The 23,703-nt window shown below is 31.9% G+C and overlaps 3 protein-coding genes, 1 long non-coding RNA gene and 3 other non-coding genes across 7 annotated transcripts; 3 read left to right on the forward strand and 4 right to left on the reverse strand.

Annotated features, from left to right (window-relative positions):
• Positions 1 to 3,105: 3,105 nt before the first annotated feature.
• LOC106425655 (CASP-like protein ARALYDRAFT_485429) lies at positions 3,106 to 5,282 on the reverse strand. The gene is made up of 3 exons (XM_013866371.3): positions 3,746 to 5,282; positions 3,541 to 3,673; positions 3,106 to 3,459 (listed from the first exon to the last, which is right to left on the reverse strand). Exons 1-3 carry the CDS (start codon positions 3,874 to 3,876, stop codon positions 3,259 to 3,261), a joined length of 465 nt encoding a protein of 154 aa, XP_013721825.2. The 5' UTR covers positions 3,877 to 5,282; the 3' UTR covers positions 3,106 to 3,258.
• A 2,242-nt stretch (positions 5,283 to 7,524) lies between these two features.
• Positions 7,525 to 7,592, reverse strand: LOC125590976. The gene has a single exon (XR_007326971.1). It is a non-coding gene; the product is annotated as a small nucleolar RNA Z105 (small nucleolar RNA).
• A 100-nt stretch (positions 7,593 to 7,692) lies between these two features.
• LOC125591040 lies at positions 7,693 to 7,779 on the reverse strand. Its single transcript, XR_007327027.1, has one exon. It is a non-coding gene; the product is annotated as a small nucleolar RNA SNOR75 (small nucleolar RNA).
• Positions 7,780 to 8,241: 462 nt separating this feature from the next.
• On the reverse strand, positions 8,242 to 9,742 carry LOC106425620 (cold-regulated 413 plasma membrane protein 2). The gene is made up of 4 exons (XM_013866341.3): positions 9,325 to 9,742; positions 9,036 to 9,143; positions 8,870 to 8,940; positions 8,242 to 8,735 (listed from the first exon to the last, which is right to left on the reverse strand). The coding sequence occupies exons 1-4, from the start codon at positions 9,498 to 9,500 to the stop codon at positions 8,479 to 8,481; spliced, it is 612 nt and encodes a 203-aa protein (XP_013721795.2). The 5' UTR covers positions 9,501 to 9,742; the 3' UTR covers positions 8,242 to 8,478.
• LOC125589922 lies at positions 9,140 to 9,897 on the forward strand. Its single transcript, XR_007326097.1, has 2 exons — positions 9,140 to 9,565; positions 9,808 to 9,897. It is a non-coding gene; the product is annotated as an uncharacterized LOC125589922 (long non-coding RNA).
• Positions 9,898 to 11,366: 1,469 nt separating this feature from the next.
• TRNAV-UAC lies at positions 11,367 to 11,439 on the forward strand. Its single transcript has one exon. It is a non-coding gene; the product is annotated as a tRNA-Val (tRNA).
• A 1,234-nt stretch (positions 11,440 to 12,673) lies between these two features.
• LOC106425622 (AP-3 complex subunit sigma) lies at positions 12,674 to 14,134 on the forward strand. The gene is made up of 7 exons (XM_013866344.3): positions 12,674 to 12,852; positions 12,935 to 12,977; positions 13,061 to 13,122; positions 13,227 to 13,323; positions 13,585 to 13,655; positions 13,740 to 13,831; positions 13,911 to 14,134. The coding sequence occupies exons 1-7, from the start codon at positions 12,784 to 12,786 to the stop codon at positions 13,978 to 13,980; spliced, it is 504 nt and encodes a 167-aa protein (XP_013721798.2). The 5' UTR covers positions 12,674 to 12,783; the 3' UTR covers positions 13,981 to 14,134.
• The last annotated feature ends 9,569 nt before the right edge of the window (positions 14,135 to 23,703 follow it).

Here is a 23,703-nt window from a genome sequence, read left to right on the forward strand (position 1 = left end):
AGTTTCTAACTGCACAGAAGTCTTCTACGCTAGTTTTTAAGTCTTATACGCTAGTTTTTGAATAACTTGTATATTTATGAGTGATAAGTAACTTCAAGATTTGTAAAACTCATATTTTCAAAATATATTTTCTCCCTTAGTTTCACTAAATTTGACTAAGTTTTTCAACACAAACTTGTAAAAAATGTGATATGCTTTGACTAGTTACTATGGTTTGTTTCCATCTCTTAACTATTATTGTTATAGACACCAATGATGATTATTGTTATGAGTTGGAAGAATGATTAAAATGCTTCTTAAAATGTTGTATCAATATGAGGCTACCAACATTATTGTATATTAAGATGAGAAGAAGGCCATTGGAGTTTATTATTGCATATGGGAGATCCAAAGATAAGAAAAAGGCTATTGAAGTATATTATTTCATTGATTTGTAAATGTGTAAACACATTGTTAGCACATATATTACATATTGGGAAACATTATTACTGATTTTACAAAAATAATCACAACTAAAAGAGTAGACATGCAAATAAAAAAACAAACCACAAACAAAACTATTATAGATCATTCATCTACAAAGACAAGATTGGACTCCACTTGATATAGAAGAAGACTTCGTCAGAAGACTTCCTGGAAGTCATCTGGAAGACTTCCTGGAAGTCGTCTAGCGCATTATATTTTAGACGTCTAACATGTAATTCGTCCCAGAAGTCTTCCAGATCTGAAAAACCTACATATCAAATCCAGATCTGAAAAACCTGCATATAAAAAAACGTTCAAATGACTTAAAAACGGAGAAAATGAGTGGAAGATTAGATAAATCTAATTTTATAGAACACACAAAAATACATATCTAAAATTAATAGATCTCACTTTAAATGAGTGGAAGATAAGAGTCATCTGATTAAAAACCTGCAAGAAAAAGATAGATTAGTAAGAAAGACATGAGACAAAACTGAAAAAATCATATAAAATTTGGCGTTTTCAAGTCAAAGAGATTAGAGTGGGTTTCGAGAGTTTTAGTTTGGGAAAAAAGTAAGAACTTTAAACAAAGAAAGTTACCAAATGAAGAAAAATCAGACATAAAAACTTACCAAAACGCTCAGATCTGTTATGAAAGGGAGAGACATGAGAGAAGACTCCGTCAGACGACTTCCTGGAAGTCTTCCAGACTTCTTGGAAGTCGTCTAGCGCATTATATTTTAGACGACTAACAGGTAAGTCGTCCCAGATGTCTTCCAGATCTGCAAAACCTGCATGTCCAAATCCAGATCTGAAAAACCTGCATATCCAAAAACGTTCAAATGGCTTAAAACAGAGAAAATGAGTGGAAGATTAGATAAATATACTTTTATAGAACACACAAAAATACATATCTAAAATTGATAGATCTACCTTTAAATGAGTGGAAGATGAGAACCATGTGATGAAAGATCTGCAAAAACAAGATAAATTAGTGAGAAAGACATGAGACAAAAATAATAAATTGATATAAAGCTTAGTGTTTATAAGTTCAAAAAGATTAGAGAGAGGTTGAAAAGTTTTAGAATGATGAACATTACATTTTTGTTGCAGCCATTTGAGAGAAGGAGAGATAATGTGTAAATTTTTCTTTATATAGGGAGACAAAAAATCCAATTAGGTTAAATATTTTTGATTCAGACGACTTCCTAGACGACTTACTTGTAAGTCACCCAGAAGACTTTAATATTTTTAGCAGGAAACTAAAATAGAAGACTTCCTAGACGAAGTCGTCTGGTTTAAATTATTTAAACGGAAAAATAATTTTAAAAAAAAATTAGGCGGGAATATTTGGACGACTTACATATAAGTCGTCTGGTTTAAATTATTCACCAGACGACTTACAAGTTAGTCTTCTAGACCCTAAACATAACTCCTAAACTTAATTAACTAATTAAACACTTCATAAAATTAAATTAAACTTCAAAAGTGTTTACTATACACAAAAATAAACACTTATAGGTAAAAAAATTAATTTTTCAAAAGAACATTCAAGCTTTCCAAAATACAACCCTAAACATACATACAATACTACAACATATGTTGTCAAACCATAAAACCAAAGAATATCATGATTAACTACTTTCACTCATCTATGTTGAAAACTATTCAATTTTATTATATCTTAATTTACATTACTTACAATTGTTTATAATTACATGATTTTAATTTTTCATTTGTCAAAATATATTTTTTTAAAATTTATAAATTATTTTTAAGATCAACTACACGAGACGACTTCCACCATCTCAGACGACTCATGCGACTTACTGCGGCTATATTCGTAAAAATGGCTTGTGTTTTTTTGTTTGGTCACAAGGGGCTGGCTGTAATTTTACAAGGCTTTTAAGTTAGTTTTGCATTTGATTCAAGTTTGAGTATACTTTTGCAATCAAAGTTAAGTTTTGAGTCATATTTGGTAAATCCCCCAAATTTCATTGGTGGAAAGTTATTGGAAATTGTATAATAAGTAAAAAATAAATTAAATTATAAACATTTATTAAATTCTTAATAAACTTGCATATTCTAGAAAATATTACTTTCGGGAACATAGAGAGTACCAAATACAAAAAGATTAAATGAGCTGATTTTGTTTTCAATTAATGCAATTATGAGTCTACGAAAAAAAGATTTTATTACATAAGTTTAAAAAAGATCCTATAGGACGGATCAAATAATACAGTCAGAAGTGAATCTTCATAAGGCATGTAAGTCGGCTATTGAATCATTTGTAATATTACTCATTATTTGAGTTAACATAATTATCTATCGTTAAAAAAAAATACATAAGTTTAATGAATGATTTTAAAAGAAAAAGGTAAGAAAAACTCAGTTTTATAGTTTTATAAACAACTGATAAGATTCAATTGTGAAGTACGTGTGTATTATTATATACACAGGTAAGATATTTAAATTTATTTCACAGTAAAACATTAAAGGACTAAGACCACCATTAACCCTAGCACCCTAAGTGGGGTGTTTAATTTTTTTTTCAATTTTTTATGGTTTTTTCTCTGTTTAAAAAACAAATTAAAAACTAACCAATCGCGGGCCGCCACGTGTCAATGGGGCCCGCGAAACAGCTCAAGCAGCGACACCTAATCAGGCATTTTAAACACTCCGTTTTCTTGTTTTATGGTGGGTTCCACCAAGAAGCACTCCATCAAGCGCTTGCGTTGATGGTGCTCTAAGGTTCTAGAGTAAAAAAAATAAAATGTACATGTATGTGCTATGTCAACGGAATAGTGAATATAAGCTCCAAATATTGAAAATAGCTGAATCAAGAAACAGAGCCCAGCACAAGAAGGCCAATAAAGCTGAGACTTGGTATTTGATACATCTGTTATCTCCGCACATGGGTGCATCAATAGACAAAAGCATTTCGGTTGCACTGGCTGCACCACAAGCCCCACTCAGAGAAAGAAACGACAGTACCTGTTACATATATATAGAGAGAATAAGCATAACGTGCAGCGTTTTGAGGGGAGATACAGAAACTCTTTCGCATTTGCTTACAACATCACCGGCGAGAACTATGGATAGAACTCTAGGTTTGTGAGGAAGTTGTTTCATTAAGACAGAGTATGTATCGGCCAACGTGTGTAAGATACTCCAGAGAATTACATAAGCCATTACAACCGCCAGATAGCTTAAGAAAGAGAGACAAGAAAGATCAAAAAATCAAATCTCTTTATGAGCTGATGCAAATTAACATATTTACCAGAAGGTCGTGACTTCATTGAAATCGTAATCCAAGCACATGGAGATCAGAGAAGTTGAAGAGAAACCGAGTTGGAAGATACGGAGAGCGAAACTAACGCTGGTGCCAAACGATCCAGGCACACGCTCCATCTGATTACTAAGTGAAATTTTAAACTAAAATGTTATATTGACAAATGCTATGTGTGCTAGTTCCAATCAACAAACGTAGTCCAATCATATGACCAAATAAAAAAAAACTAGTCAACTTCAAATTAATTATAAGAAGAAAATGCGAGGTAAATTGGTCATACTAATCAATAATACTGGAACATACCATCACTCCAATGCACCACATCTTTTCTTTCATCATAAATAAAGGAAAATAATTTAACAAATTGTTACAAAATAAATATTTTTCTCATTTTCATGATGAATGTTGTAACAAATACGTAAATTATAACTTGTTGTAACAATTTGCAGCAAAAAAATATTGTTGTAACAACTACATAAATAACTCAATCTTCGTCATCTCGTACAGTCACATGTTATAAAGTAGAAAACTTTAACGTATCAAATTAATTAATCATATACCCAGGGGCGGAGGTAAAGATTGTTCTATTGATTAGGAGAATATATGCTAAAACAAAGAGGGCATACTGAATTTATTCAATGCTTTACATGCAATTTAAAAAAAGTTGTTGGGCGCAGTCGCAGATGCCCCCTCTCACACAAGTATTTTCGAACATAGTCTATTTACCGAACATTTTCATTAGTACAAACAAGGGTTTCAATACAGATTAACAAGGAAATCGTCGGCCTTGGTTATTATCCGAAACTCCATAATCATCGTCTGATGATAAATACATAACTCAATCAAAATAGACGATCTATATATATAAAAATATGTTTGTCTCTCTCCTAAGCTATCCACGTGGAAAGTCACTCTCTGACAGACCGACATGTGTCTGTCTTATGAGTTTTATTTTTTTGATTGGGCTTGAGTTTAACTTTGAGCTTATACTATGAACAATTGATAGGACTTTTTACTCTTTAATATTATTGAATGTGTTAATTATTTCTAAATACATAGTAGATAAAAAAAAACACACACATTATGATATGGACATTATATTATCATCAAAACAATCTTTACCCTATGTACTTCATCCTGTGATAATTTGTAAAGTAGCAACGAATCTATGAGTTCAGAAAATTTGCAATTACATACGTTAGAATTTTAAGTATATAAACAGTCAACAGTAGTGTGTTGAATATTATATTCATATGATTTAAAAGCCTTTACAAAAAAAAATTTTAAACATACACCAAAAACTTTATGAAAATAAATATCTATTCAGGTTCTCAACCAATTCAAATACTACGAACGCCAAAAAAAAAATAATCAAGTGCACGAAAACTATAATATATTTAAAACTACAATAAATACATTAGTTAATGAAAAATCTTTTTTAAAAAAATATTATGGATGCATACATAAATATTAAGAGAAATGTATAAAAGAAAATAAAAGTAACAATAACTTGAAGAACAAAATGTATAAGACTGAGAATAATTATGATTTGTGGTATACGATATATTCAACTTATTGTCCTAATCAAGGTGGAATAAACATTGAATGATATTTTTTTAAAAATTATATATACATAGAAATATTTTTAATGGTAGGGTATATTTATAATTTCCAATATTTGGCCAAATAAAGAAAAAGGAAACATGCATGAATATAACCACGAAAAGAAAACTATTTTAAATAACTTAATCAAAACAACAACCACGTACAACTAAACCCGATAAACGTCTCAACTTCAAAAAAAAGATGGTATAAGAGTTTTTTTGCAAAAAAAGATGGTATAAGAGCAAAAATCCCAAGACATGACATATAGTTTTGTACTAACAGCTTACCAACCAATTTAATTTACATAGTTCATTCAACAGTAATCAAAACAAGCAAATATCCCTAATCAAAGCAAATATTAGTAGCTTCATAGTCTATTTAGTATTCAAATCCATTAACATGTACAATATTTAACTAATATATATATTTTTATATGATACAAATTTATATTAAACATTCATTCTAACTGTTTAAATTGTTTTTAAATTTTCATCCCGCCCGTAAGGCGGACCGGCCCTAGTACTATATAAGAATAAGGCTTCCAGGCGAGTGGAAGTTCAATTCTTTATTGGGCTCAATTTTCAGGGTTTCTCGGTGCATCATCTCTATTATTAAAAAAGAAGTATCCATTAAAAAATACCCATACGTTTTCTAATTTATTTACAACTTTAATGTCATTGAGAATTAAATTACCTATTTTAATACTTCTCTTTTCCAGTTAAATTAATGAGTTTTTCTTAATCAAATTTAAACTTAATATCATTAAATAAACCTACTTATTTTAATATTTGTCTTTTCCAGTTAAATTAATGAGTTTTCCTTAATCAAATTTAAACTTAATGTCATTAAATGAATCTAAAAATACATCATATTTAACGTAACTTATTACGTAAGAGTACGGCCCAATAATGAACTTGAATTTTATTTTTACGAAAACGTGAATCACTTGACTTATGTAATATTTAAAATATATTAACTACAATATAACAAATGCATATAACCTACCTATATTTTAGTTTGAAATGATCATGTTCAAGTTTTATATAGTCAACTTACATCATGCATCGATCGATGTACAATATTCAAACCACCTATAGTTTTCGTTTTCTTTATATGATGTATCAACCAACCAATCATCTCATTGATTTTCTAAGCTTTATAAAAAAAACAAATCAATAAATACAAACTCAAAATCCAATATCTTCTATTAATCAAAACATAATATCTTCAATGTCATATCTTTAATGTACCTATTAAATATAGAAACTGTAACCATAATTACACTAAATATAAGAATGGATTTGATTCTAACCAATTGATCTAATACTTCGGTAATTGATTTGCTTCCAGAAGAGAAAACAATAAATTTAAAATTTATAAGAGTATAAAGATATAGAGATTCCAATCAATTGCTTATATTTGCGTATGATTTCCGCATAATAAGCTTCAAATTGAACATTGAAAAATATAGAGAGATTTTTTTTAATCTTTTACCGACACAAACTTAAACAAAACGAAGAGTTAAATGTAATTTTTTTTGTTACACTTCACGGAAAAAAACGGTTACAACATGGACTTTCATAATATGACATTTTAACATATTAATGTTATGGACAGACATTTAATAATTATCTTGACGAAAAATAAAGACTATAAATAATTTATTATTAATAAAATTATAAAATTATTTACAATTTGAAGACTAATTCATCGCCTTTTTTTATATGTTAAATTTTTCATAAAAGTTTAAAAATCATTTTATTTTCTTTAAACAATATATAACTAATTTATAATCTTTTATGCCATACTAAATCATAATATAATATTTCTTCATATTTTACATTAATAACAATTGTTCAATTTTATTTCTAATTACGTCTATTTGTTCAATTTTTTATATGATATCAAATATTCATCGTAAATAAATGATTTAAAATGTCAAAAAAAATTATTTGCGCGCAGCGCGGATCAAGGTGTAGTTTAATTTAAATTATCACTGTTAAGCGTTGTATACATTATCACAGTCTTGCCTCGAATACGATCATCCAATCGATAAATGATGTTTTGATTCATATTTAATAACAAAAACGATTTCAACTATTCAATTAAAGAATAATAGTTTTTGACTAAATAAAAAAACTGAAGAAACAGAAAAAAGGCACTCAGAATGAGTAGGAGGTTTTGATTCATCAGAAAATCAGATGACAATAAACAATCCTCATCATGCCTTTGCTCCTATTTCTTTGAAAAATCACAATACATATACCTTTGAAACGATTTTGAAGACAAATCTAATAGACGGAAAAATCAAAATCAAAATTAAAAAGGATTTCTCTCAGACAAATGCCTCGTTTGTCCCCACGATTTAAAGAATGGATTGATCGGACTCGTCATCTATGTTTTGTTCATCACTGAGAAATCCTTTTCAGACTCTCAATAAATCCAAGAATAAGTAAGATAATAAACCAAATCAAAGTGAAGAGGTATGAACTCGAAAAAACATATAAGAGAATTTTGAAATAATTACGAAATAAACAAACATCTAAAGAAGACATATAGCAGAGAATGGGATTCTAATTGGGGTTGAGCTATAAGATAGGTGATGAATTATGCTTGAAATCGGCGGAGATTGAGTATTTATAAAAGAAGCCGAACTAGGTTATTAGGGTTTTAGGAAGTCCCCTACATATAAACGACATGTAGTCTTTGTTTAAATTGAACAGCGTGTAGTTCTCTTAACGATAGACAACCGACATGAAAGCTAGCCCTGAGTTCTGAAACAGCGTGTAGTTCATTCTCCTTTTTGGATACAAAAAACGACAAACATTCCACGGCTGGATATACGAAACGGTATACATAGTCAATTTACACAAAAGAAATTCGGAGCTTAAAGCCTTATTACTTAAACAGTTCTTATTACAATAGACAAACAGATAGTTTTTTTTTTCTTTACAAATAGTTGTAAAAATGAGATTTTTTTTTTCTTTTAAATATATGGAACATTGATTGAGCTTTAGATAGTAACAGAAGCAGAGCAAAGAGCTTTTGCCCGGTGCTTCACGGAGTTTATTGGACAGAGACATATACAGCTTGGGGGATATGGAAGAGGCAGATGTCTATTTTAAGACACGAACGATTAGAGCCCAAACAGGGTAGACCAGAATAAGGATGATCCCTAGAGTGTTTGATACACCACGGGGCTGCGTGAACGAATGCCTGAACCCACCCGAGACTCGGATATGTTCTTGAAGAAGGTAACAGCCTATGAAAAGACTGATGATAGAGCCAATCCAGGTTCCACGTATATGGTGAGCTAGAAAGTGAGGAGATACCACTAGCAGAAGGATCAGAGAACCAGGCATCTCTAGCCAATCTATAAAGTACCACCAAACAAACAAAAAAAGTGTGAGACTTTAAATATTGTTTCAGCTATTTATAACAATAAACACCACAGCAAGGAAGACAACAATACACAAAGATGTAAATGAAGAGTGATAGGACCATCACCTGGGAAATGTTTTGGGAAGAAAAGTCTGAGTACAACTGCAACGAAAGCAATCCATTTCCCAACGTCTCCACTGATAACAGAGAGGGAAAACTTTCACTTTAAAACCAATGCAAACTATAGACTTGAGTGTTGTGTAAGAACATGTTGTGAGATTTTTTTATTTACCTAAGGAAGTTAAAAAGCACACCAGGAAGGCTAAGGAAGATGTATGGTATCAAGAGTGATGTTAGCATCTTGCTTCTCCAATTTGTACGATCCAATATCAACAAGTAACTGCATCAACAAAAACAGAATCTCTAAAAACAGAGTAACAAAGCATCAATCATCTCGATCTCAAATTTCCCAACTTTCGATCGACCCAACATTAAAAAAGCTACGCAAACGTCGAATATCGAAAAACCCACAAAGAAAAATCAAATATTTCGTTAGAAACACCAAAGGAGAGAACACTCACATGGCAGCGAAGCAAGCCAACCATTTGACGAAAGAAACACCAAAGGCTGCTCCACCAAGCTTGGTCACATCGCTTAAGAGTTTCTTGGCAGCGATCTTAAGCTCCTCCACGTCGGAATTGACCAGAGCAACCGTGTCGACGTCGGTCTTCATCGCTAGGTAATCCACACGCCCCATTACTTTCTTCTTTCCTCAGCTGAATAATCGATCTTCGTATTTATGCGAAAGACAATAATTTCGAGGTGACGGGATGAGTCAGCTCTGGTTAGAGCCTGGTTAGAGTTTTGGGGGTCAATTGTCATACTTCTGGTTTCGACGCCAGCCGGAGTCGAATTGCTCATCCCTGTCACTAAAGTGGGTACCGGGCCTTCAGGCTCAGAGAAAAACCTCCCGGGTAAAGCTGGTCCGCTGCCTGACCGGGCCCAGGGAATGACCGCGAATCGGGGAACCCTGGATTATCAAAAAAAAAAAAAAAAATTCTGAGGTTTTTAAATTTTATTCTTCGATAAATTATTCCTCCAGCCTATCTATCACTATCAGATCGTCTTCTCTGCTTTTCAACTTGCTTTTTCTTCTCTTCTCATAAATAGTTCTCTTGTTTACCGATTATGGTAACTGATGTGTCCTTCGCTGGTTGATTAATATACTAGGGAGAAAGGTTAGACAGCCACGTGTCAGACTTATCATTCGATTTGACCTATTCCTTTGGTTTCCGCGTTCTCAAGCACAATGTCCCAATCATAAAATTGTTGTTTGTTTTGGTTTTGGTTTTGGTTTGGTATCCTCGATTATTTTAGAGTAAACGTGAAAAATAAAATAATAAGAGGCATGATTTTATGAGATTTCTTTTATTTATACAACTAATAAATCTGAAAAATTAAAAGTTTATTCCATATGATAGCTCATTACTGTGAGGCTCGACGAATTTATTTGAGGGCTATTTATTTTGCAGCTTAAAACAGCAAGTTTGAATAGAATAGAATGGATAATGATCAACACCAAACCATTTCGCAGTCAATCGATTACTTAACAATCTGAGATCGATGGAGTAAGTTGTAACACATGCGCTCTAAATATGCAGAATAACTAGATTGAAATAGACAATATAAAAAACTTATTATCTGGGAATCACGACACTACAAGTGCAATAGAATATTTTGAAATATTTTCTTCTAGCTAGTTGTTTTACTTTTTAGCTTTGTTCTTTGTACTTATTACATTCGTTGTTAATATTAGTTCAATTCAAACAAATTATCTTGTTAGAAATATACTCAGAATTTTCCACTTTTTTTCTAACTCTAACACTTGTTCTATAAAATGTGGGTTTTAGTTCCTCCAAGCACATTTTTCATAATTTTAAAGTTATGGTATAATAAAGTACCTAATAAATATCTCATAAAAAAAATTAAAATATCATAAACTATTATATTGAATATTTTTAAATATAAGAAATTCAATTCAAAATATCTCAAATGAAACGTTTTATGATTTTACAAATATTAATGTTTTTATATATACAATTAAATTTGAGTTTGATAGCCAGTATTATCAACTTGATGTTTTTTATTCGCAAGTGGATTAATCTGTTCATTCCGTTGCAATAATTTTTTTTGTCAACTTAATGCATTTATTGATTACTTATCTCTGCATCCATGTTCTATCAAAAAGTGTGGACAGCTATCAAATATACATCATAAAGGGGACAAAAATTGTTTCTCTAGCTAATTTATCTGCACATCTACGACTGTATGTATATTTTTGTTGATACGAACATTGTTGTCATTCACGAATTACTTTGTTATAAGGTTGTGCACCTTTAAATTTCATCTTTCTGATACCCAAAGACGAAGAAGCATGCATTCCCCATAACAAGGTTGTGCACTTTACCTCCAAACACTTTCCTTGTCCATCTTCGCCAACACTTCTTTCACGTCCATGCATTTTCTTTCTAGCATAAGTATATAACGCTACGTATCTTCTCTCTCTACCTCCGATATTCATGGAGGCGACTATTATTGACAAACATCAGCATCATAAACGTCAGGTGCTGTGGTGTAGTGGTTATCACGTTTGCCTTACACGCAAAAGGTCTCCAGTTCGATCCTGGGCAGCACCAGTTTTAAACATTAGAAAATCTTTTTTATCCATGTTATCAAGAAAGTTGGTGCATCTCTCCACAATATTATGGTAATAATGTTTTGTTGATGTGCATGTAACTTGGGATGAGCAGATCGCGTGCTTCTCCAAATGCGATCCACTCTTCTTATCCAGAATGGTGCGGCATCTGTGGGAGGTTCTCCAAACACAAAATGTCAGTTTAGTGTTTTAAGAAAACTCTGACAGTCCACGAAGAAGTTGTTTAGATTCAGCAGACCTTATGGAGATGATTATCATATCATCTACTTCGATTATCATTTCACTAGATAATCATGATACTAATAAGTAAAAAGTCTCTCATATTTTGCGTTCAGTAGTTTCTTTTTCAACTTCTGTATGTGAATGCAAATGATTAGTTAGAATATTAATAAAAATACTTTGTAAAATCTTGAAACATTCATTGACTTTAATGCGGAAGCAAAGATACAGTTGGATTGGTTTATTGTTTTTGTTTGTGCATATGCTCTATCAATCATGCCTACAAAGTTTGTTGGTACAAAGACATTCTTACTCAAGAATTTTTCATATCAATCATGCTTAAAAGATAATTCATTTATTCTTCCAGCTATCCAACTTTTCTGAGTGAAAAGTTCATTTATACTGATTAGAAACTAACAAATTGTGTGCTCATAGGCTAGATGACAAAACAATTAGCTAAATCAAATAAATCGTTAATTAAACTAAACAAGAATTTGTCAGTGAAACAAAAGCTCACCTGAATGATTTTACCACAACCACCAAAGTAGCTTCCATGTAACAGTTCAATACAAAATCTACATGACTAGGACATGATATGTGTGATTGATGCAGACAGGTCAAGCACTGACTGATATCAACGGTTGTAAGAGTTTGTCTTCTATATTGGGTGATTCAAACAACTTAACCAAAGAGTTTGTTGGCACAATATCAAGATTAGTCTACTGAGTACACCACGCCATACTGGATTTGGTGGGGGGTTTTTTTTCTTAATTACTTTGGTTTAGATTCATATTCCAGATACAACTCTTACCACTAAATGACATATAATTTTATAATGAGGCCTAAGATAATAAATAACCTCATCTTTGTTTAGTCTTAACATTAACAACTCTGTTGGCAACAAAAATAGACACGTGGAAGTTTCTCATTGTGGGAAAGACTCTAAATCAGTGAGAAGGTTAGAGGTAAGATCATGAAAGTGACGACACGTGGAAGTTTTCCAATTAGTTACGAAAGCCTCCGAGTAAAACAGAAGGTTAGAGGAGGAGTTCATCATCAAGGTCCAAACGAGATCGGAGTCTTGGGAGTTTCAGGGATTGTGAAGATGATAAAGGCAGTGATGATGATGAACACACAAGGCAAGCCACGCCTAGCCAAATTCTACGACTTCTTGGTCCGGTGCTTAGTTCTTAATTTTTCATAATTGGATCTCTCTCTACTACGACCGATTCTCAGATTTGGATTTTTGGATTTAGCCTGTAGAGAAGCAACAAGAGCTCATCCGCGGCGTGTTTTCAGGTTTTGAAAAATTTTCCCAGATTCCGATCAACAATCACCTCGATCGATCGTGTGTTATTTATTTATCGATCATGTGTTGACAGTGTTGAGCAGCAGACCTGAGAACGTAAGCAACTTTCTGGAGATTGATTCATTGTTTGGTCCGGTAATGCAATGCCTTCTTCATCAATTTAATTTAAAAAAAAAAAAATAAATATCAAAAACTTTGTGCTATGTATTTGTTGATGTTTGAATCATTTTGGTTTGCAGGATTCACGGCTTGTGTACAAACACTATGCTACACTCTACTTTGTGCTTGTATTTGATGGATCAGAAAATGAGCTTGCTATGCTTGATCTCATTCAAGGTACGTTAGTATGTGTAGATATGTATGGATGTTCCTTTACTTTGGATTGACATTGTGTTTTGTCGACAATTAATCAAGTCTCTGTGTAGTTCTTTCAATTTAGTATATACAGAGAATATACTGATGTTAAAACAAAAATATGAATGGTTTTTGCCTATTCTCCTCCTCATTGGTTTGTCCTCTTCAATGCTAGTGAAGAAAAAAATGATTTCATAGTATGATGATAACTTCAGTTTCAGTTTGATTCTCTCGCGTTTGTAGTTCTTGTTGAAACACTGGACAAATGCTTCAGCAATGTTTGTGAACTCGACATTGTCTTCAACTACAGCAAGGTACTGGTATCACGCAGAATACGTGTTAGTACAACAGCCTGGTGCTGCGTTTAGTAGTAGTGATTTGGTTCACAATTGTTGCAGATGCACACAGTTTTAGATGAGATTGTGTTTGGAGGACAGGTACTGGAAACTAGGTCCGATGAAATCATGAAGGCTGTTGAAGAAATATCAAAGTAGTTCCCTCTTCCCCCTCTCCCTCTCTCTCTCTTTTTCTACTGGTGATAAACATATTCACTTTCGGGCATTGTGCAGATTAGAGGCTGCCTCAAACTCGATTTCACTTGTTCCCAAGTCTGTTTCCGGGTGGCGAGGAGGCCGATAGCTTCAAAACTTGCCTGAACCGTGACAGAGAACAATTCAGATTCCAGACTATGTTAAAAATGTTTTTTTTTTCAGGTCTCGAAAAATACTTGATCACACTTTGTAACTCGTTTCATCTTTTGAGTGTTTTTGTTTATATGACATTGTTTTCTCCTCTCGACTCTTGCCCTGCGAGTCCGAGCGTTTAATGTTTGCTTGAAAATGAGAGTCAATGCACCAACGTAAGTGAGTTTCTTCCGTTTAGCGGATCTGCTTTTCCCTTGGGGATTTTGGTGTGTTTTATTTTGTTTCAAATCCATATCTATATTTCGCTATGGCGACAAGAACTTCGTTAGGCGATCTCTTTTTGGTGTGTTATGTTTTTACCCAAACTAGTTCTGCTTTTCACTCATTATCTTCTCCGATTTGGGTTAAAACTATATAAAGTTTATATATCTTGCTTTCCAATCTGTACTTAACTTTATCCCGATGAATATTGGGTTTAGTTGCTTTTTTCATCGCTCACTCTGATTTCTTAATAGGAGAATCAGTCTTCGCTAATATTTCAGGCGTTAAGTGCAAAGTGATGCGTCTCTGAGAGAAAGAAGGAAGAGTTAATGGAGTCTCTAAATCGTGATAGAAGAAGATTCAGAAGAGCAGGCGCTATCATAGGCGGTCTGGCAAAGGATTTTTCTTCTGCTTGTTTTAAGCCTCCATATACTTAATTCCGGTGAATTAAGGTTTTAAATTTGGTATCGGATTACCCATTATTGAGCATCTTTGTTCGAGTGGAATATGACGGAGGAGAGATAGATTTTGAGAGATGACATCGGAGATCTACGGAGGCGACGATCTACAGTGTGGCCTAGCTTCTGATCTACGCATGATGGAAGCGTGTCCATGTGATGTGGCTCCAGAAGGATCGACAAGAGCATCATTAACTTAATGATATGCAACTCTCATCTCTTAGTGTTAATTGAATTTCTCTTAGTGTTAATTGAATTAAAAAAAAAAAATCAAAGCATGGGTTCTGGTTTGTTTCTACTCTTTGTTTGCTAGCTCTGTCTTATGTTATCTTTATTGTGTTTGGTGTTTAGTTATGAAGCGTGTGCTTTTAGAAAAAAACAAGTGTGTGTTTTTAATGACTTTGTTTTGTGATTACTCTGCTTGAATATGTTTCTGGGAAAATCTTTGTTAGGTAGTAGAAGTGCAAGAGGATATGAGTTTGGAAGGACTTATGTTGTGAGGCCTAAAGGAAAGCACCAAGCTACTATTGTTTGGTTGCACGGTCTTGGAGACAATGGCTCAAGGTACTATATTGCTCTCTTTCACATGCCCTTGTACTTGTACTTATGATCAATGCCCATTTCATAAGTCAAATCATAAAGATAATAATATCATCATGCTTATAAAAGTAATGCCCAAATGAGTTGTAAGATATCAAACAAAAGTTCAAATTTTCTGAACAACTTCTCACTTTGTCTCCGTTCTCTCTGCAGCTCGTCTCAGCTCTTGGAGAGCCTGCCTCTTCCAAACGTAAGGATCCATAACCACAAACATTTGGAAGTAATTTTCTGTATCACTGAACTCTCATTGAATGGTTTATGATAAACATATATGCTAATGTACAAAAAAATTGATTTGTCCAACTGCTCCCTCACGTCCTGTTTCGCTTCTGGGAGGTTTCCCTTGCAATGCATGTAAGATCATTCAACTTCTAGGCTTCTCTAACACTTTCTCTAATAAATTTTAAGTTTAATAAAAAAACGTTTAATATTTTTTTTACAAAAATTTTTAATTAAGAGATTTGCATTGGAGCACATAAATATTCGTGTCTCTTAACTAAGTCTGTTAACTCACATTTACTATTTAAAAGTATTAAAAAATAATTAAGAGATCCTAAATCTTTTTGGGATAATGATGCTCTAAATATCTCCTGGAAAGCATCCGAGTGATTCTCTTATTAGGCTTTGTAATACTTTACTTAATGAGTTTCTCTTTGATACTCAAAAATGCAATTTGCCCATTGGGCTAAGATCAATGAAAATAGTCGAAAAAAAAAATGCACCAACGTAAGTGGGCCTGAGAATCGCAATTGTAAAATTGAACTGCGTGCTGTTTAGCAATATAAAAAACGGCTAGAAGTTGATGTCTAGAAACGTCAAGTGGTGAGTAGAATATAACTTCTTTTTAGAGATTATTTCTGTATTAATTTGTATATGTATCATCATCACAATTGTTCCAGAGAAAAATAACGACATAGATCAATCTAATTATGACATGGTTTAAGATAAATAATAATTATATGGTAATTACCATAACTAGAAATATACATGATACTATAACTAATATAAAAATATAAGAATATAATGATCATATGTCAAAAAAGTACTTTACATTGTAGAATTTATAATATTCTGCAAACAATTTTTTTTGCAAAATAATATGAGCTTTATATTTGCAAAAGTTATCTACTTTGCAAAAATATATTTCAGAAAATATAATATTAATCTGGGAAAATTGTGTCATTACCATATTCTTTATAAATAATATAATATTATTTTTTTCAAAATTTATTACATGATGTTAAAATTGTAATATGATCATATATATTTACCCTTTGGTAAAAAAATAGACATTTTAATAATTTTTATATCATATCAAAGATATATAAATATTGTTAATTAAAAGCCATATTTAATTTTATTACTTAATTTTAATAAATTTTCTAAATTACCGAGTATATTTAAAATGCAATTGCAATAAAATAATTTAATTGAGTGATTAGCATTTGACTCACTCAATTAAATATTTATAAAATACTTAAAAATACTTTATAAATTAAATATTTTTAACTAAAACAAACAAAATTATAAAATTAAAATTTATTTTTAAGAAGAAATAAAATATTATAAAATTATTATTTCAAAAAATGAATAACACTTTTATTAAATTAAACTAATTTAAATACAATCAGACTAGAAAATTAAACTATATAAAAACAATAAGTGATTACTTTTTACTTCTTAAAAATTAATAAACTTAAAACTAAAAGTAATGAAAATATAATTTGAATAAGTAAATAAATTAATTTCAAAAATTTGTATTTTTGCTCATTGTGCAGAAACCTATCTAGTTAATATATACATTTTATTCTGCTTGAAGATGATAATATGTAGGAAGACTGAAGATTCAAAAATGGTTGAAGTGCCAATTCATGTCAAGATATCATTCAGCTTTTTGAAATTCTTATGAGCAATCCCTGCATTTTCCAGTGACAGGCTTTTGACCTTTTACTACCCATTAGATCTACCCATGATAATATATCTAGTTTTCCATAAATATTTTGATTCTTTCTTTTATTCGTCTTTATTTTTATTGGATATACTCTCTCCGTTTCATTGAGTTAGACGTTTTAGAAAAAAAAATTGTTCCACAAATATGGATTTTTTGTATAAAATTATTGTGATATTCAAGAAAATTGTGATATTCAAGAAAATTAATTGACTTTATTGAATTACTATTGGTTTAAAATTATTGAAAAATTACAGAAAACGATACATTTATTATAATGATTTAATGTGTTTTCTTAATATATGTGAAAACACTAAAAAATATATATTTGTGAAACGGATGGAGTAATTTATTTCTATATATTTCATTTAGTTTTGTATAATTAAGTGACTAACAACCAAGCAATTTTCTTGCATGTTTTTTATTAACCAGAAATATTCGATCTAGGCCCCTTTTTTTTTAGCAACATTCGATCTAGGCCCTAAAACATTCTTTTAAGCAGAATCGAGCTAGGGACATAACAAAACTAACTTTTTGTAAGAAGCCACTATCCAAACGCATAATTGATATTTATGCACGTTTAATGTGTTGGTATTATTTTAGTAATGAAAGTGAATATATATACATTGTTTGATTTGTGACAAAAAAAAAATACATTGTTTGATTAATCTCTTAAAACTACAATTGATAGGAAAAACTATAAGATTTAGATATATATATTAATCAATTAAATTATATTTAATAATTATTTAAATCGATTGAAAATGTATCTTTAGATTAGACACTTGATAATATGTATGTATACTGAATATGCGAAGATACACGTAGTTTTTAAGTTTATAAGGGTTCACTAACTAATGGATTTCTATTCGGTAGTGACTAGTAAGTAGATTGTTGATTCTAATTCAATGATCAATTCTCTTTATAAACAACTTTTTCTTACTACTGTTTCCATATTATGATCCTAGTACGACTGAAGAACTGGTAACGGTGAAGTTGTTTTGGGAGGGCGTTGTGGATCTCTAAAGTAGTTTCAAGAATTGGTTTTTGCTTCTTCCACAAATATCCGAACTAAGATGGAATTGGTTTTTCCTTCTTCCCTCTTGTCTTGTGTTGAAGACAAAAGAATATAAGGAGAAGATTCAAAGTCGAGTGATTTGATTGGGAAACGTCAAGATAAAAAAAATAATATATATATATATATATATATATATTTTTATATATATATATGATATAGAAAACGGAGAAACTTGTGTGGTCAGTTACAGAAAAAAAAAAAAACTTGTTTGGTAAAGAAGATACAACAAATCCAACGTAAACCAAGCGCTCGTAGCTTGGTGGTAAAGGAGGTACAGCTGTACTGCCCGCCACCCGGGTTCGAGCCTTGGCCACGACGGATTTAACATCCCTTCCGTTGGGGCGCTGGACCCCTTTCGGAGGGATAGTTGGGAATGTGGCTGGCCAGCTACCAGAATTATCAAAAAAAAAAAACAAATCCAACGTACATTTGTGCCCTAGAAAAATTGGCCAACCTAGTAAAGATGTCCCATGGACCAAAGTGACTACCTCTGAATATACACATATATCTTATGGTTTTTTCTGTATCATGATGGATACGTATACCAACAATTTTCCTTTTCCACTTTCACCCTTTTCACTAAAATTGGACCACTCCCACATATGTTTCTCTTTTTTTTGCTGGCCTTTGTCTCTTTTGTTTCATTTGATATATGCGATTGATTTATCCAAAACCTACGGACTAATAAAATAAACTGCGATTCTTTCATCCATCCATTACCCTCCAGGACTCAAATATACTAATATAATCGAACATACAAACATTTACTTTTTGAAAATGTATATTAGGTTTGATTTTGACTTAATTAACAGGATTTAGATTACACTAAGATTCTTATATTTGATAAACGTGTTCGTGTAATTAAGATAAATGTAAGGTAATTTCCAGTCAACCATACTATACCACATACAAAATGTATACCAAAGAATTAGTAACATGAATCCTTAGTAAATGTGAAGAGACGTTTTGGAGCGGACAACATGGAGCTACAGAAGCCGGAGAAAAAAATGGCTCAAGTTCTTAACATATGACAGCTGGAATATGTACGGTTAAGGCATATATACTATGGTTAACCGTCTGACGAAAAAACTCACGGGGCATATGAATTATGAAAGGCTTGAAAGCTACATGCTAATTTGAATAAGAAAAACAGCATACCGAGGGACACGTTTTATATCGCGTCTTTGGACTTCTAAAATTCTAACTAACTCGCCTGTATAGAAAGTCATAACGAGTTTGGTTTAATAAAGCAATAAATTTTTAAAGAAATAAAATTATCTTTTCACTAACTCCAAACATCTCTAAAATTATTTTAAACTAGGTTATAATCCGCGCCTTGCGCGGAATGAAATTATTAATTTAGTTATTTTTAGGTAAGAAGACGTTAGATCTGTTTAATTTGGATATCGATTCATTTTTATGTTGTTTTTTATTTTTAATCTACTAAAAAATAACTATAATTTTAAATTCATATTTATTTTATTTTGTCTGGTTAAGCCTTTTCGGATTTTTTGTTTTCGGTGAGAGTGTCTTGTAGAGACTGCCTGACAATGTGAGAGTAGTAAAAATCGATATCGTTTGTGTATCAAAACCTTTCACAATGATAATTCTTTCTTTGCCACAGTAAAAACCGATATCAAGTGGAGGAAAACCGCCTTGACAGTAGATTACGATATGACAATAGCTCTTTCTCAACTTCACTATTCATCAACTTGTTGCTTATGAAATTCTCAACTTGTTCCCCAAACAATGAAGAGGAGAAATCCGTCGGATAGATGAGAACCGAGCAGAGTCCCTTATAAAAGCCATAAAGAACTATTGAGTGTCGCTTGCTTTGTTCTTCTGTCTTCATTAGTCTCTCACAACAGTTTCTTAATTCCGTCAAATTTAGATTTTTGAGTTGAATGAATTCATGCAATCCCCCGTGTTTTGAGTATTAGCAATGACATAGTTTGATTTTTTTGTTGACAGTAGACGAAAAATTTTGATGCGACAAATAACTTCTATGCGCCAGTGTTAGACATGTCAATTAGGGCCGAAGCCCGTAGCCCGAGCCCGCCCAGCCCTAAAAATTACCGGGCTTGGGCTTAGCTTTATAAGCCCAAAAAAAATTGGGCCTTTCGGGCTAAGCCCATTTGGGCTTTGGGTATTTTGGGCTTAAGTCCGTTTGGGCTAGGGCCGGCCCGAAAACCCGAAATTTATATTTTAGCGAAAATATTATCCTTCTTTCTTGTAATCGAAACTATTATTAGTATTGATATATTATTTTAATATTTTTATCTAAACTCTAATAAAGCAAATATAAAAGTTTTTAATGCACTTTATTGTTTCATCATTACAAGTGTTACATTTTAAATTTTACAAAAGTACATTCTTCTTTCATGTACAACATGTTTTTATTTTCAAAATATAAAGTATAAAACGTTTGACCATGTTTATCATAAATTTTGTTCTCTTATATTTTTTGTTTTAATTGATATTTGATTATTTAAATCTTATTAAATTTGGTTTGTGTATAAAATGTTTTTAAAACATACGAAAAAATAAAAAAATTGTGATAGACAAGAAAATTTTAAACTCACTTTATACTTTTTTATTTTTTAAAAATGAAACTCTTTTTTTAATGAAAATTCACATGTATTAAAACGATGGAAGTGACAATGACAAATTATTTTTCGAAAAGCCCACAAAAGCCCGAAAAGCCCTGTAGCCATATAAGGGTCGGGCCGGGCTTTGAATTCTAGGCCCAAATTATTTTCGGGCCGGGCCGGGCCGGGCTCAAATATTTACGGGCTTAGCGGGTTTGGGCCGGACCGGGCCGGGCCAGCCCGAATTGACACCCCTAGCCAGTGTATTGGTTTTGCATCAACTTCTCTTATTAGCAATGCCACTGTTTGATTATTCACTACAGACAGTAGTTGAAGCAGGTGTCTCTGCTCTGCTTTTCACCTTCAACTTTGATTTTTTTCTTGACAATTGACAAATCACTTCTATGCGTCAATGATAGATTTATCAAAAAAAAAATTTGCATCAACTTCTCCTATTAGCAATAACTTTACATTGACTAAATCGTTATAAACGTTTATGCTTCTCAAAACTTGGTTGGTATAGACGTGATAGCTTCGCATCACGTCCATTGGTATGAGCTATAAAACATAAAACGTGGTTGTGTTTAGTCTAAGCAAAATAGGAAACTTTTACTCGATATTTTCTGGGAAGCTCTATTAGGCCGACACATGTCAACGTCCGTATTTTTTAAGTAATGTGAGACTGCCACATGTCCAAGGTAGTGCGAAAACATTAAATGACAATGTTTCTTTTTTAATATATAGGGGATGATAACTTTAAAATTTTCAACTAACGTTGAGTCTAAAATCTAAATACAGTATCCAAGACATAATCTGAAATTTCGATGGCTATAAACATTTTACTCGATCATGTGACGCTGATGGATTAAATTCTTCAAAATTTGAATCCACGTAATTAAATATATATTATAATTAAATCGTTACTAGATTAGTAGTTTTCACTTGTTAAATTCTATTACAATTTTTATTCGTTAAAGAATTCAATAAACAGACTATTTGATAGTTACATTTATTCTAGGAAATTAATATGGTGGTAAAAATGTAGATCATCCTTTTCTTCTATTTTTTTTGGTAAAATGTTAAGCTTACCATATTCTGAAAGAAGGTTACAATGTTGTTGATGATATTACAGAGAGGAAACATAGAAAGAAGATGCAGGAGATTTAAAAACAGAGCTAAACAGCAAAACAGCAGATTATCCTCTTCTTTTTATTGGTCAACGAAAATCTAGATTATCTTCTACTTAAAAAAAATCTTGAAAATGAAAACTATTAAAACTATATAAACAACAATATTTTTCGCGTTATTTACAAAATTAGAAAGCATTCTTACTTTCTTAGTTAGTTCCTATAATGATTTTTCATTTTTTAAGAACGCATACCATTTACCATACAAACAGAATTTTCAAACAAAAATAAAAGAGAAAGCAGAATCAATCAAAAGGGCAGAGAGGAGAAACATTCCAGTTGTGTGTTTGTAACTTTTGAGGAATGCCCCGTTTTTCAACTAATGTGATTCCAATACCAAGACATACTAAGCATTAATTAAATTAGTTGTTCACTAACCTATCATTTGATTGCTTTACATGCATGCATGCGGAGCTGAGAACTTAATCTCGCTGCTTGTGTCCACGTAGCACTCTGATTAACGACAAACTGATTAATTCAAGTGATCGACTGATTAATTCAAGAATTTCAAGTGGTCGTCGTCACGAAAACACGATCTCCTCTCTCTCTCTTTAAGTTTCTTGGAACTCGCACAAAAGAATGTGGGAACGCTATAGGTCCCAGTTCCCACCAATCGATCCACCGAAGCTAATAACATCATCATTTGCATTTGCATATGCATCATAAACATTACAGCAACTCCAATGGTAGCTAGTTTTTTACCATGGAGTTCTCAAATTATGTATTAATGTAAGTATATATAATAATTACTACCTCTATTCCCGAAAGTAAAATTTTTTAGAATTTTTTTTGTTCCACAAAAATAGATTTCTATATTGTTAAGGTACTTTTTTATACTTTTGAGAAACATTAATTGAGAATATTTGAATTGATAAAATTTCATTGGTGAAAAGTTATTGAAAAATGTATAATAAAGTAACAAATAAATTAAATTATTGATGTGATATTGGGCTCATATGTGAAGCTATGGACATGAAAGACATTCAGAAATTGACCCAAGATGTTAGCTAACATGTCCAGCCCATTTTTATCAAGTTACAAGCCCAAGAAGATTCAAAATCAAATGGTTTTTTTGCTGTCGAAAGAGAGTGACGAAAATTAGGTGGTTAATTGCATGAAATCTTCTCTCTCCCACATGCAAGGAATGCTTGTTTCAATAACACTTTATCTCCTCCATGCACTAGTTTTATCATTTCCAATGTAATAAATATCTAGCGTTGTGAGCAAGTTTAGTCTCTTATAAATAAGTTGTAATCTCCATTGAAATAAAATAAGCTTTGAGTGATTATTTTTGGAACCTTGAGAGTGATTCTCACTTTTTTCAATGGTGTGTAATATCCATTGATATTTTCGATCCGTCTTGGTGCGTCATATCCAAGGGATCAAACCGATTTGTCCTGGTGCGTCATATCCAGGGAATCATCCTCATTGTTGTCTAGGTGTGTCATATCCTAGGGCATTGAGTTGGAATATCGAAGTCCTTCCACATCCTTTGTGCGACCATTCACTCCACATCCCTTGTCTTTGAAGCTTTATGGTTTCATAGCAGCAAGACTTATCCCCTTCACCAACTTAGAGTGCCGACTCCTCGTGAGGTT

The sequence above is a fragment of the Brassica napus genome, chromosome C7 (assembly GCF_020379485.1).
Source record: "Brassica napus cultivar Da-Ae chromosome C7, Da-Ae, whole genome shotgun sequence".
NCBI classification, from domain to species: domain Eukaryota; kingdom Viridiplantae; phylum Streptophyta; class Magnoliopsida; order Brassicales; family Brassicaceae; genus Brassica; species Brassica napus.

Bases quoted from the DNA above. Each gene is read 5' to 3' on its own strand.
- LOC106425655 (XM_013866371.3), bottom strand. From the start codon at position 3,876: ATGGAGCGTGTGCCTGGATCGTTTGGCACCAGCGTTAGTTTCGCTCTC. The intron at 3,674-3,745 runs GTAAATATGTTA...CTCTTTCTTAAG, and splicing joins AATGAAGTCACGACCTTCTG to CTATCTGGCGGTTGTAATGG. The intron at 3,460-3,540 runs GTAAGCAAATGC...TATATGTAACAG, and splicing joins TAGTTCTCGCCGGTGATGTT to GTACTGTCGTTTCTTTCTCT.
- LOC106425620 (XM_013866341.3), bottom strand. From the start codon at position 9,500: ATGGGGCGTGTGGATTACCTAGCGATGAAGACCGACGTCGACACGGTT. The intron at 9,144-9,324 runs GTGAGTGTTCTC...TTGTTGATGCAG, and splicing joins TTGGCTTGCTTCGCTGCCAT to TTACTTGTTGATATTGGATC. The intron at 8,941-9,035 runs GTAAATAAAAAA...CTCTGTTATCAG, and splicing joins GTGCTTTTTAACTTCCTTAG to TGGAGACGTTGGGAAATGGA.
- LOC106425622 (XM_013866344.3), top strand. From the start codon at position 12,784: ATGATAAAGGCAGTGATGATGATGAACACACAAGGCAAGCCACGCCTA. The intron at 12,853-12,934 runs GTCCGGTGCTTA...TTTTGGATTTAG, and splicing joins CCAAATTCTACGACTTCTTG to CCTGTAGAGAAGCAACAAGA. The intron at 12,978-13,060 runs GTTTTGAAAAAT...ATGTGTTGACAG, and splicing joins CATCCGCGGCGTGTTTTCAG to TGTTGAGCAGCAGACCTGAG.